This window comes from Physeter macrocephalus, chromosome 7 (assembly GCF_002837175.3).
Source record: "Physeter macrocephalus isolate SW-GA chromosome 7, ASM283717v5, whole genome shotgun sequence".
Taxonomy (NCBI): Eukaryota; Metazoa; Chordata; class Mammalia; order Artiodactyla; family Physeteridae; genus Physeter; species Physeter macrocephalus.
The window spans coordinates 51,058,142-51,073,924 of NC_041220.1; the positions used below are offsets into that span (position 1 = coordinate 51,058,142).

Below are 15,783 nucleotides of genomic sequence, written 5' to 3' on the forward strand. Positions count from 1 at the left end.
GGACGCGCAGGCTCAGCGGCCATGGCTCACGGGCCCAGCCGCTCCGCGGCATGTGGGCTCCTCCCGGACCGGGGCACGAACCCGTGTCCCCTGCATCAGCAGGCGGACTCTCAACCACTGCGCCACCAGGGAAGCCCAACTCCGTATTTTAGACTCTTATGTGTGACCATGAAATATCCCAAGATAGCATAAGCTCAAGCACACATGCATTCTTTACTGTGGACAGGGAACGCAGACAGTAAAGACACAAGGCAGATTCGTGCTCAAGAAGTACGCATCTTCCGTTCCTCTCTACCCTCTGGCGTGCCTCCTCTCTAATGACTTCCAGAAACCAAAGCAGAAGGATGTGGATTTCAATTCAAAAAGAATAGTCAAGCCCAAGAGCAAAAACTCTTAAGTTCATCTTAGAACTTAAAATGTCAGACTAGCTTCCTCTGTCTATAAAACTGGTAGAAGAGATATTATGACTTAATTAATTATTCATTAATGTTCTCTAACCTCCCTCTGAGGCTGGTGTGGGAATCCCACCCAACTTCAGTATGTGTCCACTATGATTGATCAGCTTTATTAACAGGGAAGTGGTAAGTACACCTGGGTCACTTTCCTGCAGATGCGGAATACTGAGTGGACTTCAGAACTCCTAAATCACTGATAATGCTCAGTTCTACCACATCCATCTAGATAAGACCTAAAGAGACTAATAGGCTTAAGTTAACTCCTCAGACTAGAAAAACACTGGTGTCATGGTGAACATCTGCAATTTATAAATATCTGGATGAAAACTAAGAAAGTCCAATAAATATTTCAACAAATGGCCCCAATGGCATCCTCCTGTTGGAAAAGAGTTAGTAAGCTTCCCCAGGAGTCAAATAGTCTATTAATTCAATTTCAAGGCCAAAGGTGATTCTAAGATTTTGTAGCAATTAAAGCATCTTCCACCTAAGACAGGTATAACTTTAGACAGGTATGGTTTTCTAGATGAGAATTTTCCATTATTTGTTTCCTTTGAACATTCTTGAATTTCCCTGATCCACCTCTACTGGAAACCCATGTCCCAGGAAACGGAAGAGGGCGGTGGGCAAATTTAGACTATTATTCCTAACAGTATTTCAACGCCATGAGTGCACATATAAAGAACATTCTTTTTGAATTGGAATTAGTGCAATACAGCAGAGAGAAATGAAGGTTTGTGGTCATTCTAGATAATGTCCCATAGGTTTCTACTTCTCTTTACTCTTTTGGACTGTTTGCAGTATGCACAGTATAGGTCATATACCCGCAAAGCACAGAACTTAGGGAAAAAAAGATTTCCCCTAGGACAATGAACTCAGACAGGCCTGGGATCCATACCTGTGAGGAGACAGCCTAAGACCAGGAGCGCCCAATGGGAAGTCCCCATAGTTCTGGAAAACTGAAAAAGTCAAAAGTCAAACAGAAACAATGTTAGTCAATAAAACAACCCGTGAGCCTAGTTCTCTTTGCGCTTTGCGCTACGGAAAATGTTTTTTTTTTCCTTTTTTAGTTATTAAATGGCCTTTTTATTTATTTTTTTTAATTTTTATTTTATTTATCTTTTTATTCAGCAGGTTCTTATTAGTCATCAGTTTTATGTTAACAGCATCATTTTAGTCAACAACATCCTGGTTTAAGAGTCACAGTTAAAACAGTAAGATGCCTAAGAAGCAGAAATCTGATGGCCTCGTGCAGCCGCGAGATCATGACAGGAGCCATCTGAAGCCAAAACCCTTTTTGATTGCCTGCAGCTTTCAAATTCCAAAAAAGTCTCACTTTATTGTCTTGGAATATGTCCAAAAGTACAGAAGGACCGTTCCTCTTAAACCATTTAAATTAAGATTGCGAAAAACAAATAAACACGTATTTAGTCAACTTCTAAACTCGAGCTGTTTTCACTCAAAATGCGTTGTCATCTGCTTCGTGTTTCGCTAACAGAAAATGCTTGGTCACATCCTCAACACCTTTTGGAAAAGATGCTTAGGCTGCCAACAAATATCTTAATACTTAAGAGCCATTCTGGTATAGACGTTTCACAAGTTGCACTAACCCAATGTCACTTAGAGGATGTCATAGGCAGGCTTGTACCAGGCTCAGGCCTGGGCCTCCAGCCCAAGTTCTCCAAGGACCTGCTACATTCACAGTCAAGCTAAACAAGGCACAGAAAAGCCGAGGGCACAGGCATGGAAGGAGGACCAGTAAAGGAAGTGAAAAAGGGAGAGGAAGTGCGAGAGAAAAGTGTGGCTAAATTCTTGTGTTTCAGGGATGCAGTAAACCACAGGATGAAACTCAATGGATGATTCGTCTACACACAGGTACCTGTACCTGCAAAAGCCAAGTTCTCCACCCTGATTTCCTGCAACAAATTCTAGGGAATGGAAGAGAAGTAGAGAGAGAGAGAGACTGAAACTGAATGTCCCTAAGACGAAACAGGGAAAAGCAGTGGGCAAGAAAGGGGGGATAAGGAAAATTCATGGAGGGAAAAATGAAAAGAAGGACCCATACTGCCCTGCAGTAAAACCAGTGAAAAATCCATTCTGGTCCACCCTCTGAAAAGGCCCCTCTCCTTTATCCTTTTCTTTCCATGCACACCCCACAAATTTTATTATCTCCCCCTTCACTTCCCACATGAAGTCATTGAGAAAGTCATCTTCCTGAAGTCAACCACGATGAGCTTGCAGGTATTGGGGCTGCTGAGCACCCAAGTTTCAATTAAAGAGGCTCCGCTGAGGGGCCTGGGCAGGGGTGCAAGCTTTAAGATGACCCATAAAAATCACCTAAGCCTTGGCCTGGGAGGTACTGGTTCTCTGAGCTGCTCAAAACCCCAACTCATGCAATGGAAATGAGTTCATGGGACTTAATTTGTTCCATCACTGACTATGATGTGTGTACATGATTCCTGAGTAAGCTGTCTAAAAAACAAAACAAAAGAAGAAATTCATGTATGCCTGTGTTTAGCCTTTGTTTTCTTCTTCTTTTTTTTTTTTTTTTTTTGGTTGCAGAGGATCCAGTTGATAATAGCCTAGTAGTTCTTGGTGGAGCCTGAGAGCTTCATCATGTATTCTTGCTTGGAAGTGGCAACTGGCCTACCTGCAGACATCAGATTTCTGCCCTATTAAATTCTACCAGTTAAATGGAGGAGGAAGAAAGACAGAGTGAAACATGGAATGCTGGACAGGAAAAAAATGATAATTCTGTTTTCTCCAAAGCAGGAATGAGAAACCAATATTTATTAAGCCAAAGTCGTCATGTGCATGCCATGTGTGTTAATAACAACCCTGTGAAATATCTGATTTTAAAAAGTGCCGCTTGAGGCTCAGAGAGGTTTAGCAAATGACCCAAAATCACACTGTTGGTGGTAAAGCCCGGCTTGTAACACCACGTCTGTGTAATGCAAAAACCATGCTCTCTGCAATCCACCATATGTTCTCTCTCAAGGGAAGGTCAGTGTTTCAACCTTCTGTGCTCCCTCCACCCCCAACTATTTCCTAATGCAAACTGGGGCCCTGCTTTCCTCCTCTGCTCACTGCCGCAGTGAGAACAGCACAATGTGCTGTGAACCCAAATGCAATTTGCACAATGCTAGCTGGCTGATGGCTTCCAAGGATCCTGGCGTGTACCCAGGGATGCAGGGCCTCCTCACTGCTGCGGTGACGGGCACAGCGGGCCCCAGAGCCAGGCTGCAAAGACTGACTTACCACAATTAGCAGTAACGGCCTGTGTGTTTGTACATATAAATATCAGCCTCCCACTGATAATCCACTTAGCAAACTTCAAAGGAGCCCTCCAGAGCCAGCTTGATGTCTTGGGTTTTATCACATTTATATCCTGCATTCCTTCAGCTGGGCTTGCCAATGATGCATCTTTAAAGCATTCCCGAGCTTAAGAGAGGGGCTCACTGCTTTTACAGCGCAGGCTCTGACGAGCGTTTTGCCCCGGCCAGGCCCCACCATGTTTCCTTCTGTGCATCCAGATATGGGGGACCCGATGCCAGGGAGGATTACTTACTGACCTACAAAGTGGGCAATGAAAACAGGGCCACAGAGCAAGCGATAATGATACAAATACTGAAAATCAACATGTGTTTACTTATGATTTCAACCTCCCTTCTCTGATAAGAGTGGTTCCCTGGCTAGAAATCTAGGCATATTTGTGAAGTTTCATGTCATTACTCGTCTGTAACTCAGACAATTTACTCGTGAATAATTGCAGACTGTTGGCCCTACAGGGAGGTAATAGAAAACAACTGGAAAGAAGGGAGGCTTCCCTTCCTATTGGCCCTGGAGTGAGAATCTCTAGGAGTCATGTTGCTATTTCCAGTGCTTTTCTACTCTGGGAGTAAATGCTCATCCTTAATCGGTAACCCCTATCCTAGAGCTCATCCAAAAGTCGGACATGCAAATATAAGTAACTGAGGTTACAGATTCAGAGAAACACAGCATGTTATGAGTCAGCAAGAATAAATCACTTTGCAAGGAGGAACAATGGATTTCATCCAAAAAACAATTTTTTAAATCATAATCATTTCTCTCATGCCAGCCGTGTGCTGCACTTCAGTCTCAATCCTCTATACTCACAACTCGTTGCCACAGGTTAGAGAAACGACTGGAGAAAAGAGATCTCTTCCGTGTTCACTCTCAGACAAATGCGTGTGGTCTCTCCTCCCACCCCCCATTCTCTGGTCCTTCATTCCTTCTCTCAGAAGATATGATAGAAATGGCATTAGAGCAGGCTCTGGTCCCACATCTGACACCTAGGCCACCTCTCTGAACCTCAGTCCCTTTTGTAAACCAGGACTAAGAACACCTGACTTACTGGCTTGCCTTACTGCATTATTATAAAGACTAAATTCTATAGTTTAATTGAAAGGGCTTCAGAAACTGCAGCTGTTAGTTTTCATACTGCCTCTTCTTCTGCAGGCTCCAAAAATGTTTTAGATGAGAGGGACATCAGAGGGGCTACTGCAGCTTCTACTTACTGAGACAGTCAGGCCCCAGAGGCCACTTGACTGGCCCTGTACCACCTGCATAGTGGAGAATCGGATCTGAACTCGCACGTGGTGAAGACTGGTGTAGTTATCAAGACTGTTTCAAGTTGAACCAATATATACAGGCATGTAAACAGAGAAACAGATCTGTTTGCAGCCACTATTCTTTCTCTGTAAGAGGTTGCCATCTCTGTCCCGGCAAACAGAAGCAAAGAGCCATTAACTATGACTCTACAGTCAAAAACAACATGCTAAGCTAGAGAGTAAGCAGAGGGCAAGCAATGCAAGGGCACTATTTCCAGAAGAGAGAGCATGGCATTCTTCTCACAAAGCCAGAGAGCTGGCTTCCGGATCACCAGCTGCACAATGCATCCCGCTGCAGAGCCACTGAATACTGAATTTCACCCCACCCTGGCATGATTAGAGGCCACAGAAGACTCTCTCACAGTCCCAAAAGCCACCGACGACTTCAAGATTCAGATTTCCGAGGTTCAGTTAATTTCAGCTCTCTTCAGTTAATTCTAACTGTGAAAATTACATGTGCTGCTTTTTCCCTGCGACAAATGTTCTTGTAACTTCAGCCCAGGCAATCAAAATGCTGGTCTACCCTGGTGGCAACTTCAGCGAGGGTGTGTTTACTGGGATCTGCACCTCACCAGAGCCTGTTTTACTGTTTTTATCTCCTTGAGTTCCATTAGACATTCCAGTGATGGGCGGGGGCTGGAGTATTTTTACATGGGAACATTTTATGGGACCGTCTGAGCTCATAAACCTTTCTGCTCTCCTGCACCAGATATTTAACCACGGGAGACTACAATGTCACTTCCTTTTGATTGTCACCAAACTGGTGTGACACCTAATGGGACAGCCTTAGGTGTAGCAGCTTGTAGTATACTTGATCTCACCAAGTCTCCAACACTAGGGCTTCACTGTAAAAGGAAATGCAAATAACCCACCTATCTTCTTCACAGGTCTGCTCTGATAATCAGATGTGGTAGGTCAGCGCTTTGCTCATTAGGTAAATACAAAGGATTAACAACTAAGGCGAAAGACTACCCAGAAGTCCATAAAATAAATGTTGTCAGCCCAATGATTCTTGCAACTTCACAGAAAAAGAAAACTTGGTCCTACCGGGTGGAAAATGCATCTTCCTGGTGGCACGACTTGCTTAGAATATCCGCGAAGCCCATTCTCGCAAAGGGTCGTTGCAGTTCTCAAGTAAAACCAGCAGGTGGCAGTATTGGTCCAAGGGACAGGCAATCCGGCTTTCGCCGGGACTCAGATGCTCCTGCAAGTTCTGTGCCAAAATGTCCCAAATCTTTACTTCCAATCTCTTATTTTATTGGGTTGTACATTTAGGTTTCGTGGTGACCTCAGCTCAAATCCCGCAGAATAGAAACAGGAATAGGGTAACTGCCTGCGAAATGGCTTAAAGTTCCGCGGGGCCCCAAGAGAATTCGCTGAAGGCCCGACATCACCACCATCACCATCACCATCACCCCTGCCAGAGGATCAGCCGGAGAGACGGAGCTTCGGGAGCCAGGAAAATGGCGCTGCCATCCCAGGTCGCAAAGGTTTAGAAAGTTCAGCAGGAAGAGCCACTCGGGAGGAGGTCGGGCGGTTCAGGGTTTTGTTTCGCTAACGCTCTCCCCACCTTGCAGTTTCCGCCCGCTCAGGGGAGGGAGATCACCTGGGCAGCGCTAGGTGGGGGTCCCGACGCCGTGGCCGGGCCCGCGCTACCCAATCTGTTCGCATGCCACTGTCACCCCTCGTAAACCCCCCGGCGGGGGCCGCGACGGCCGCACAGCCCAGGAACTGCGGGCTGATTGGAAACGACTGTTCCCCATTGCACAATAACGCAGGGTCGTAAAACAAACAGCAAGAGGCCGCCTGCGCGGCAGGAGAACTTTCGAGGGGCTTGACACCGCCGCCCCGCCCAAGAGCGCCCAGGATTTTACATCCTCCGCTTCTCCCACATTTAATTACTATGACGCCCCTACACTTATCCCCAAACCCGGAGACGTCCGCCCCTCTCTCCCACCCAGCGCCATCCGGGCACACAAAGTGCCTGCGAGGCGTCAATCTGAGGCCTCCAGGAGGGGTTAAGGTGACCGAGGTTAGTCTTTCCCTGGGTCTCAGCGCTGCGCTCCGACCCGGCGGCTGCGCGGACCGCCGGAGGCTGGCGGAGAGCCGGACTGCGAGCCGGACGCCCGCTAGAGGGCGCGGTAGCCCCGAGAATCTTACCCGGCTAGCTCCTCGCTCCGGCCGGCCGCTCTGGCTCCGGGTCCCCGACAGCGCAGCGGGGACCGCTGCTCGGCCACCTTCGCCGGGGTGGTTCCGCGCTGGCACCGTCCGGCCTCCCGCCCCGCCACGCCCACACGAACACCGAGCGGGCCGCTCCCCCTCCCGCTGGTCCACGTCCTCCGCAGCTCAGTCACCCCGGGGCTGGGGGCAACGACCGCTCGCTCCCAGGTTTAGCGCCCGCGTCCGCCGCTGCGCCCCAGGCACGACGCTAGGCGTTTGCATTGTTTTCGGCTGAGACCTGAGAGGGGGCCGTACGGGGTGGAGGGAGAAGGACCGGGTGGGTTTAGGGTTACAGTCGTGCGCTAGCGCCTCCTATGGGCCGGAAAGTGACACGGCCGCGGACAGCTGCTCGCAGAGAAGGCCGCCGTGGCTGCGCCTCCTGCGCTTTTAAGAACCCAGCCTTTCCCCAGTGTCCCCCTTGCCCGACGCTCGCTCAGCCGAGGCTGCCCTGAGCACACAAGCGCCGCCTGCGCCTCTCGCTCCCCTTTCGCGGGGAAGGGGAAGACTGCAATAGGCGGAGAGGGAAGCACCCTGATTCTGAGGTCGTCCATCCCCTACAATCTACTTTACCAACGGATCCCTGGCTCACTGTTCAGTTTACAACAAAAGGAAATGCCACCGAGCCACTACAGCAAAAGACAAGCACCGGCAGAGCCCGGACTAGAGTGTTGTGGGGAAAAGCAGCTTGCCCCGACTCTGCCTCCCGCGCTCGAGGCAAGACCACAAACCTTACCCCCCGCCTCGCGTACCCCGCTGGCTGATGCTGCGCGCGGAGTCCCCCTTAAGACCAGACGCAAGGGAGGCTGAGAGCCGTACCTTTCGGCGACCGAGCAAGCTTTTAGCTTTCCCCCCCTGAATTGCCACTTTTCCATCAACAACATGTAACCCTATCGCAGCTCCCCGGAGGCCAGAGGGAGTCCCACCCACCGAGGTCTGCAGGAAGGCGCCGGTCACCACGTCCCCAGGATGCGTCCCGGCACTGCGCGCCGCCCACGGCCGGTCCCCAGGAGGCACAAAACGGGCCCGCCTCGGCGCCAGACGCGTTTGCAGCTGGAAAGCCCGGCCCGATGCCCCTCCCCCTACACCCCTCCCCAGTCCGTGCCCCCGGAGGAAAGCGGACCTGGGGCCAGGAGCCAAGGCTCCGTTTCGAGTCCCTCTCGATCTAAAAGCTGGTGCAAGGGCCGAGGGGCAGCTGAGGGCTCCTTCCTGGTGCCTTCTCCCACCTCGTCTATCTCCCACTCGCCACCACCCCTCGCTCTTGGGACTCCAATCCTGGAGTCCAGCTACACTTGGGTCAAACCAAAAGCAAGACTGTCCAAGAGCCCGAAGCAGGGACTCACTAGGGTGTCAGTGAGGCTGGTCGGGCCCTCGCCTGTCGGGGAGTGGAGGAAGGGCCCCCTTTACCGTAAGGACTGTGGAGAGGAGAAAGGCAAGAGAGAAGGAAAAGAGGGAAGGGGAGCAAAGCAGCAGCACCAGGGCCTGGGTCGGTCAGATGGAGGTGGAGATTGGGGATGGGAGGGAATGTTAAAACCAGAGCCAGAGCGGAAACAAATGAGGTGCTCACGTCCCGGGGGCCCCTTCCTCCCCTCCAACGGCCCCGGGGCTCGCCGGTCTCTGGGGTGTTAGTCCGGTGAGCTGTGCGGCTGGTTGTCGTGCCCCGTTTGCCCCGGATGTCTCTCCCTGCTCTAAAAAGCTGCCTAGTTCTGTTCGAGAGCGACCGCGGCGAGGCGAGGCGGTCCAAAACGTTGAGCAATTCGGTTGCGGAGCCAAAAAGCCATTTCCTACACAGCGAAGCCAGGGGCTTTTCCAGGCGGCCGGGCCGGGCGCGGGGCAGTCCAGACCTGATAAGGGTCATTCACGCTCCCTCTCCAGCCCCAGTCTGCCTCTCACCCTTGGAGATGGATTTAAGTGGCAAGCTCTTCCAGGCACTCTTTCTATACATCCTGGGGTCCTAGCAGGGCTGGGGGAGCAAAGGGCGGGGGGTCGCTCTGACGGCGGGAGAGACAGCGAACCGACAGCCCCTCGCTTCCTCCACGGCTGAGACGCTTGTCCAGGATACTGGCAGCTCCTTCACACCTGGCCAGGCGGCCGGGGTTCCTGGCCCCCTCAGACAGCGGTACTCCGGTCAAGCCACACTCCCTCTCACTCTGAGCTGGCCGAGACCCTTTCCGACCTGAACCGCTGATCCCAGTTGTTTCCGAGCCAAGTGGACGACGCCCGCTCCCCTGGCGCTGCCTGGAGAAGTTAATCTCACGTATAAAAGCCGATTTCCATGGGGATAGACGGTGGAAGAAGGAGGGGCGCGAGGAGAAAGCTCCGAGGCGGGCAGAGACTCTGGCCGGCGCAGGGAGTGGAACAGAAACAGGGACACTGGAGAGGGTGAAGCACGGGCGGCGAGTGCCACGCATCCCCGCGCGGAAAGGGGCATGCGAGGGGGGTGCAGGGTCCGGGTGCCCCGAGGGAGGTAGTTCGCCTCCCATCTTCCTGTCTTACCTGGGAACCAAGTTTCTCCGTTACGAGTTGTCCCTAACTTCCCCCACAAGAGGTTCTCCACTTTTTTGGCGACCTTCCTTCTTTCCTTCCTGCGGCCGGGACTGGGCAGGAGCAGAGCCCCTGGCTTTGCATAAACGGTTCGACCGAGGAAGGGGGCGCGCAGAGATTGGTGGGGGTGGGGACCACCGCGCACAATGAGAGCCCCTTGGAGCGCAGTTCGAAATTCCTCAAATCCCAGTTGCTGGAATGCGAGGCGACGATGACTTCTTCACTCGGGGCCAAATGTGTTTGTCATTACTCCAGACCGCCTGCCTGCCTGCCCTGGCCGCCGTCGCCCCCGCGCTAGAGCGCGCAACCAGAGCGCACTGAGGGGCTGGCGCCCGCTCTCCCTCGCACTTCACTGATCCCACAAACCTCCGACGAGCTCCCCAAACCTCGCCCAAATCCGCGCCTCCTCTGCTCGTCTCGAAGCCGCCAAGGCTGTGCTGAGTCTGGCCCCGGCTCGCACCGGGCGCAGCGCCGTCCAGTAATTACGCGCCCTGGGTCGGCGCCATGTGCACCCGGCGGGCACCCAAGGTCCGGCCCTCTCCAGACGAGCCTTTCACGCCTCCCCTCCCCTCAACCCCTTCCGCGCCCCACTCCGCGCTCTTCTCTCCCCACCTCCCTCGGTCCACCGGCCGCGCTCCACACCACCCGCTACAGCGCTGTCGCGCCAAACCGCGGGCGAGGAATGAAAATACTCGTTAAAAACCTGTCGCCTTCCAGGACCCAGTGCCAGGAAGAGGGCAAACACCTCTGCCCCAACTCCCAGCATTACTAGGTGCTAGTCCCAGTATACAGGAATACCACCCCCAATCCCAAAAGAAACCTCAAAAATGTAAGCCTAAACAATTTCTTTGGGAGGCCATAGAGTTGTTAGAAAAACACTGCTTTTAAAAATAGGTCTGGAAAATGTGTTTTTTTTTTAAATGCCTAGACTTTCGAACTCTATAGTTATCTTTCCTCCAAGTGAAGTTTATTCAAAATAAATTACTCTCTGGACACACAACTAGAATTCAACTCCAATTTTTTTTTCTGATCGCCCAAACTTTAAGTGAAGTTACTTCACTTCTTGTAGCCCAAAGGGCCTGATTAGGGACTTCTCTTAGAAACAAAACACGTTTTTCTCTTCCCTTACCTTCTCCTCCTATGTCAATTCGCAATGAAAATCCTACATATGGAGCAAAAAATGTGTCCACGGCCTTCAGTCCTCTCCTGTAGTCCCCTCCTCTGTTTCTCTCACTCTAGCTCCAACCGTAATGGGCTCAAAAACCGCGTTTTGTAATTGATTCAATGTTATAGTCCATCCTTCTAAAACTAATCATTTGCTCTAAGTAAATAGCTGTCAGGAAATGAAGGCCCCCCCCTCCCCTTGGCCTCTTCAAAATAAGAGTTTCCCTCGAACTCCGTGCGCTCTGAATCTCCAGCCTCCAGATTGCGCCTTCGCTTTTCGCTCTTACGCAATCAGGGGGTCCAGCCCCAACCTCCAGACTTCGACAACAACTGGGGGGGCGGGGAGAAGCAGACCAGATGGGGTGGGGGGGTGGAAGGGGGAGGTGTGGATGCTCTGCCGGAGAAGGGGTTCGCGAAGATACAAACTGCCCATCATTTCCAGAATGAGTTTGCCTCCTGATCTGGGGGACATTTTCCTACGCAGCTATGTTGCTTTGTATTTTCTCTGAAAGGAAGAAAAAGAACACGTTAAATTGCAGTTAATGCCCAGAGAGAATATAAATCTGGAATCGAGAAGTGTCCCTTCTGTAGGAATTCCTAGCCCTACTATAATTGGGGCCGTCAGGAGAGGTCTCCGAGCGGTTGCATCGTTTTGAACCTGGGGTCTTTTAGGGAAAGTGCCGTGCAGTTGCTAATCCTTTAATGGGATTAGGCAAACTGTTGAGTCTAATAAGAAGATGATGGGTGTTTTTTGGTTTGCTTTGGTTTTGTTTGGTTTTGTTTGAAAACGGGTTTGAAGGAGGGTACAAAGAGTCGAGGGTCTGCATAGGTTTGGAACGTTCTCCGACAGAACGACCTTTACTCCCTTGGAGCACTTATCTTGTCATGTCTTTGTTTTCATGGTTATCTGGGCGAGGTTGTCCTGGCTTCTATCACGCACACAAAAAGGCTCAGGCTTGAGCATCTGGGGAATCCTCTACAAACAGCCTGTCACCTCCGCGCTCGGGGGGGGGGAGGTGTGTGGGGGGGCGTGTGTGTGCAATTTGACTCTCCCTGCGCTCCTTCCCGCCGCCTAGGTCGGACCTTACCTGTGTCCGGGGGTTGAGAACGGAGCCCCAAACCCTTTGACGGGGGCTCGAGGCAAGAGACAGCGCCGGGAGAAAGCGATCCTGCTCGCGAAGGAAAGGGGGCGCTGACGCTCCAGGAACCAGACCTGGGCGGAGTGGGGCTGCCGAGCGAGGGCGGGGGAGGGGAGCGCGTTCACCTTCCCCGCCTTCTCTAATTTTGAATTCTCTTGCTGGGTGGAGGGGCTCATCCCTCCCCCACCCTCACTCCCCACACACAACACACACACTCCTGAGAACGGCCAGCGCGGCCTGGTTTAGGCTGGAACGTGGGACAGCCATCACCTTTTCCCTCATCCAGAGGATGCACGCGGGACAGCCTGCAGGGGATGGTCACAGAGAAGTACTCCAAGGGGTGCTGTATTGAACTGGGACCGGTTCCTGGGATGTCAGGCAGGGGAAGACGCCTGAGGCTGGGCTAGGGGCCCTATACCCCCAGCCCTTCTGCGCAACCGCCTCTCGTGCATCTTCAGTTCGGGTGACTGCCCTGCTCACTATTACTTCCACATGTTCCTTCAGGAAATCATTGAAGGCGAATATATGAACAGCCCCTTGTTCAGAATGCTAACAGGATACCGTAATGTTTGTAGATAATGAACGGGGACTAAAGACACCCCCCTCCCAAAAAAAATCGGAGTGCAGAATAATAGGGGGAAAGCGGGTGCTGGCTTTCATGCAATTTAAAAAGTCAAGCTGAGATCTAAGTTTTTATACCAAGTACCCAAGAGGGTAGGAAGCGAGGCAGGGAGCAGGGCCTACCCAGGAAGGCCTGCTTTGCTGCTAAGAAATTGCCAGACCGGTCACGCCGGGATCTCCCGAACGCAGGGCCCCAGCACTCCCCGCCCACAAATGGTAACTTCACAGTTCATTTCAGAGAAGCTTAAAGGGGCCCGAAAAACGGACTGGGCGGAGGGTGTCTTCGGGCCATAACTCCTCGCGAGTTTAAAGCAGAGAGAATGGATGAGCAAGTAAGCACTCAGTTGTCCTTCTGGTAGTAATTACCTGCCTAATTTGAATGATGCCTTTGTTATGATCATTAACAAACATTTGCTAAAGGTTTCCATGTGTGACATTCCAGACGGTTTAAAGGCCTGGGGAGTAGACTCCCGGCATAGAACACCGGTGGGGGGTGGCGCAGAGAAGCAAATGGTTGGGAGAGGTTTTCGCCGAGTCTGGGCCGAGCAAAGATGGAGAGAGGGCAACATCTGCCTCTCCAGCAAAAGCAAAATAAACCCAGTGGTCAGGAGCAACCTCGGGGCTGGAGGTCCTCGGAAAGAGGCGGTTCGTTCCTTAAGATGTTCGTTCCTTAAGACGAGTCCTGCCCAGCTGCCCCTCCCACTGCTCATAGGCGGGTTTGAATCTTGCTGTCCGCCCTCCGCCGCTGGCCAGAGGCTTGCAGAGGTCGGGGCTGCGCGCGTCAGTCAGCCCGGGCGTCGCTGGGAGGTGGGGCGAGCCGAGTTTCTCTCTCCCCGTGTTGTTCTAAGATCCTCCAGATTGCTCCCCCGATGCCCGGTGTCCTGGGTGGTCCTGGAGCCGCAGCGGGCAAGAAGCACCTCCTGGCCGAGGCGGACTGAGGAGTCTCTTCTCGTCGGCTTCTGCCTGGGGCGTCGCGGGTGACCAGGCCACCCTGTGCGCCCCGAGGAGTGACCCTCGCCGGCTTGGGCAGCTGAGCGAAGGTCTCAGCCTGCACCCGGATTTTGATTTTCAACCTCTTGTGCTTTTCCCTTTGAGGGATCATCATGGGGTTAAGAATGAGGGTTTTCTCCCCAAACCCGGAGTCTGGGCAGCTGCGACCCTCTGGGAAGGAGGCCCAACTCGGGAGTTGAGCCATGTGGGAAGTTTGGGGAGTGCGGTGTTTCTGGCGTGACCTTGCGCATCTAGGCGCTCAAGCGACTATGAAAGTGGAGGCAAAAGATGTAGCAGAGCCAGCCATCAAAAAGAGGACTCCACAAAGTTTTTACAACCAAATCGAAATGGTTCCTGAGAACAAAAACAAAATCTCCCCCTGCCCTGCTTCCCGGGCTCGCGCTTTCGGTCCCCACCCCACCCCTGGGAGACCGCTGCCGCAGCTCAGGGCGTCACACCTTCGGCTTTCGTGGGCGTTTCCCGCTGAGTTGGCTTTTTGTTTCTCCTTTACTCCTCCCCACCTCTCCAGCTCCACCCCCCAATTCTACTTTCCTCGGAGAATTCAGAAGGTCCTTCGGCTTTAGGAGACCTTTGGTTGCAGCAGTTATCAAAGCCGTTAGTTAACGAAAATCACATTTAAACCAACCTGCAACTGGTTTTTCAAATGAAATTGATGGGGGTGGGGCACATTTCTGGCTTTCTGAATTGAAAATAAAGGGCCGTTTGATGGTTGGGAGGGGCAAAAAGGCTCTAACTGTCCCTTTTCCCACCCCCTTCCATTCTTGATTGGGCCTGGAAGAGACGCCTCCGTGGGCCCACCGAAGGGACCTTCGTCGGGAAGGCTCGGAGGAGGCTTGTGGACGTGGTGCACAGATGTGTGGAGTCCCCGCAGAGCGCCGGGGACCCCGCCCTTGCCTCGGGTCTGCCCCGGCTGAGGCTTGGAAGCTTGCTGCGAGCCTCTGCCCGCTCAGAACACAGAGAGGCCCAAGTCTTAGAAAAGGAGGAGAAAGAGGGTCCAGACTGGCCTGTGTAACTTGGGGTGACAGTTCTCTCTGGGGCTCCTGGCACACCTCCTCTTCTTCCCAGTGGCTGGCTAAGGGGGCAGCGTCTCTTCTGGGTTCCTTGTTGCTCTCTCTCCAGAGATTTGTCTCCAGAGAGACGTAGAAAGCAGTTCCCCATGGCTGGAGACCAGAGGCACCCTCTGCTAGGGTCTCTAACACTTCAGCCTGCTTACTGACCTGAGGACCAGAGACTGTGGAGTTGGGAAAGATGTGGTAGGACTAGACCCCTCTGGATCTGGATTTTTGGATACCCTTTTCCTAGGGAGAGAGCTTCACTTCCTCAATCTAGGGATGTTTCTGTACCTCCTACTCCCCTCTCCTTCTCTTAGGCCTTAGCTTTTAGTTACTTTTAATTTGAAAACCGTGTGAGGGGAGAGGGAAGGAAAGAGGAGATTGGGAGGTCTGCTCTTTATTAGGGGCCTCAGCATCCAGCTTTCCAACGCACAGCTGTGGCTTGGGAGGGGAAGGCGGGCTGGCTCTGTTTAGGTCAGCTTGACTGAAGAAAGGGCCTTGTCCTCTGGAAGTCCCAGGAGTACAGCAAGGCACAGTGATGTTATTTAAAAAAAAAAGAAAAGCAAAGCAAAAAGCTTCCAGCTGAAACGTTGTTCAGGGGAAAGCCAGTGGAAACTGGGTTCCACAACTACATTAATTATAGTACATAAGTTTGAATATGAGCCACATTATTTAATCAGGGTATTATTTAATCCCCGAGACAACCCTTTGGGTTGTGCATGATTATCCCCATTTAACAGAGGAGCAAACGAAGTCAGAGGGGTTAAGCAACCTGTATACAGCAGTGCCAGGATCTGCCTAACAGATTCCAGTTACAGTGTGATCTGGTGAAGATAGGTCATGTCTCTGAGCCTCAGTCTCCTCGTCTGTATGAATGGACATAATGTCTGCATTACACCCCCAGATTGTGGTGAAGGTTAAATGAAATGAGGTATAAGAAGCCCAGGAAGGC

The 15,783-nt window shown here is 52.0% G+C and overlaps 1 protein-coding gene across 4 annotated transcripts in view; it reads right to left on the reverse strand.

The window, feature by feature from the left end:
• PDGFRA (platelet derived growth factor receptor alpha) overlaps positions 1–11,146 on the reverse strand; it is a 46,200-nt gene extending 35,054 nt beyond the window's left edge. Inside the window, exons 1-2 of one of the 4 annotated variants that reach the window (XM_007111244.2) lie at positions 10,974–11,146; positions 1,351–1,411 (exon numbers count right to left, since the gene is read on the reverse strand). In XM_007111244.2, the coding sequence (XP_007111306.1) occupies positions 1,351–1,399 (49 nt within the window). In that variant the 5' untranslated portion in view covers positions 1,400–1,411; positions 10,974–11,146. Of the gene's footprint in view, positions 1–1,350; positions 1,412–6,130; positions 6,883–7,243; positions 7,341–9,796; positions 10,113–10,973 lie in introns of those variants that run through there. The other 3 variants (XM_007111246.4, XM_024131938.3, XM_007111245.3) reach the window with 3 other exon arrangements.
• Between the last annotated feature and the right edge of the window lie 4,637 nt (positions 11,147–15,783).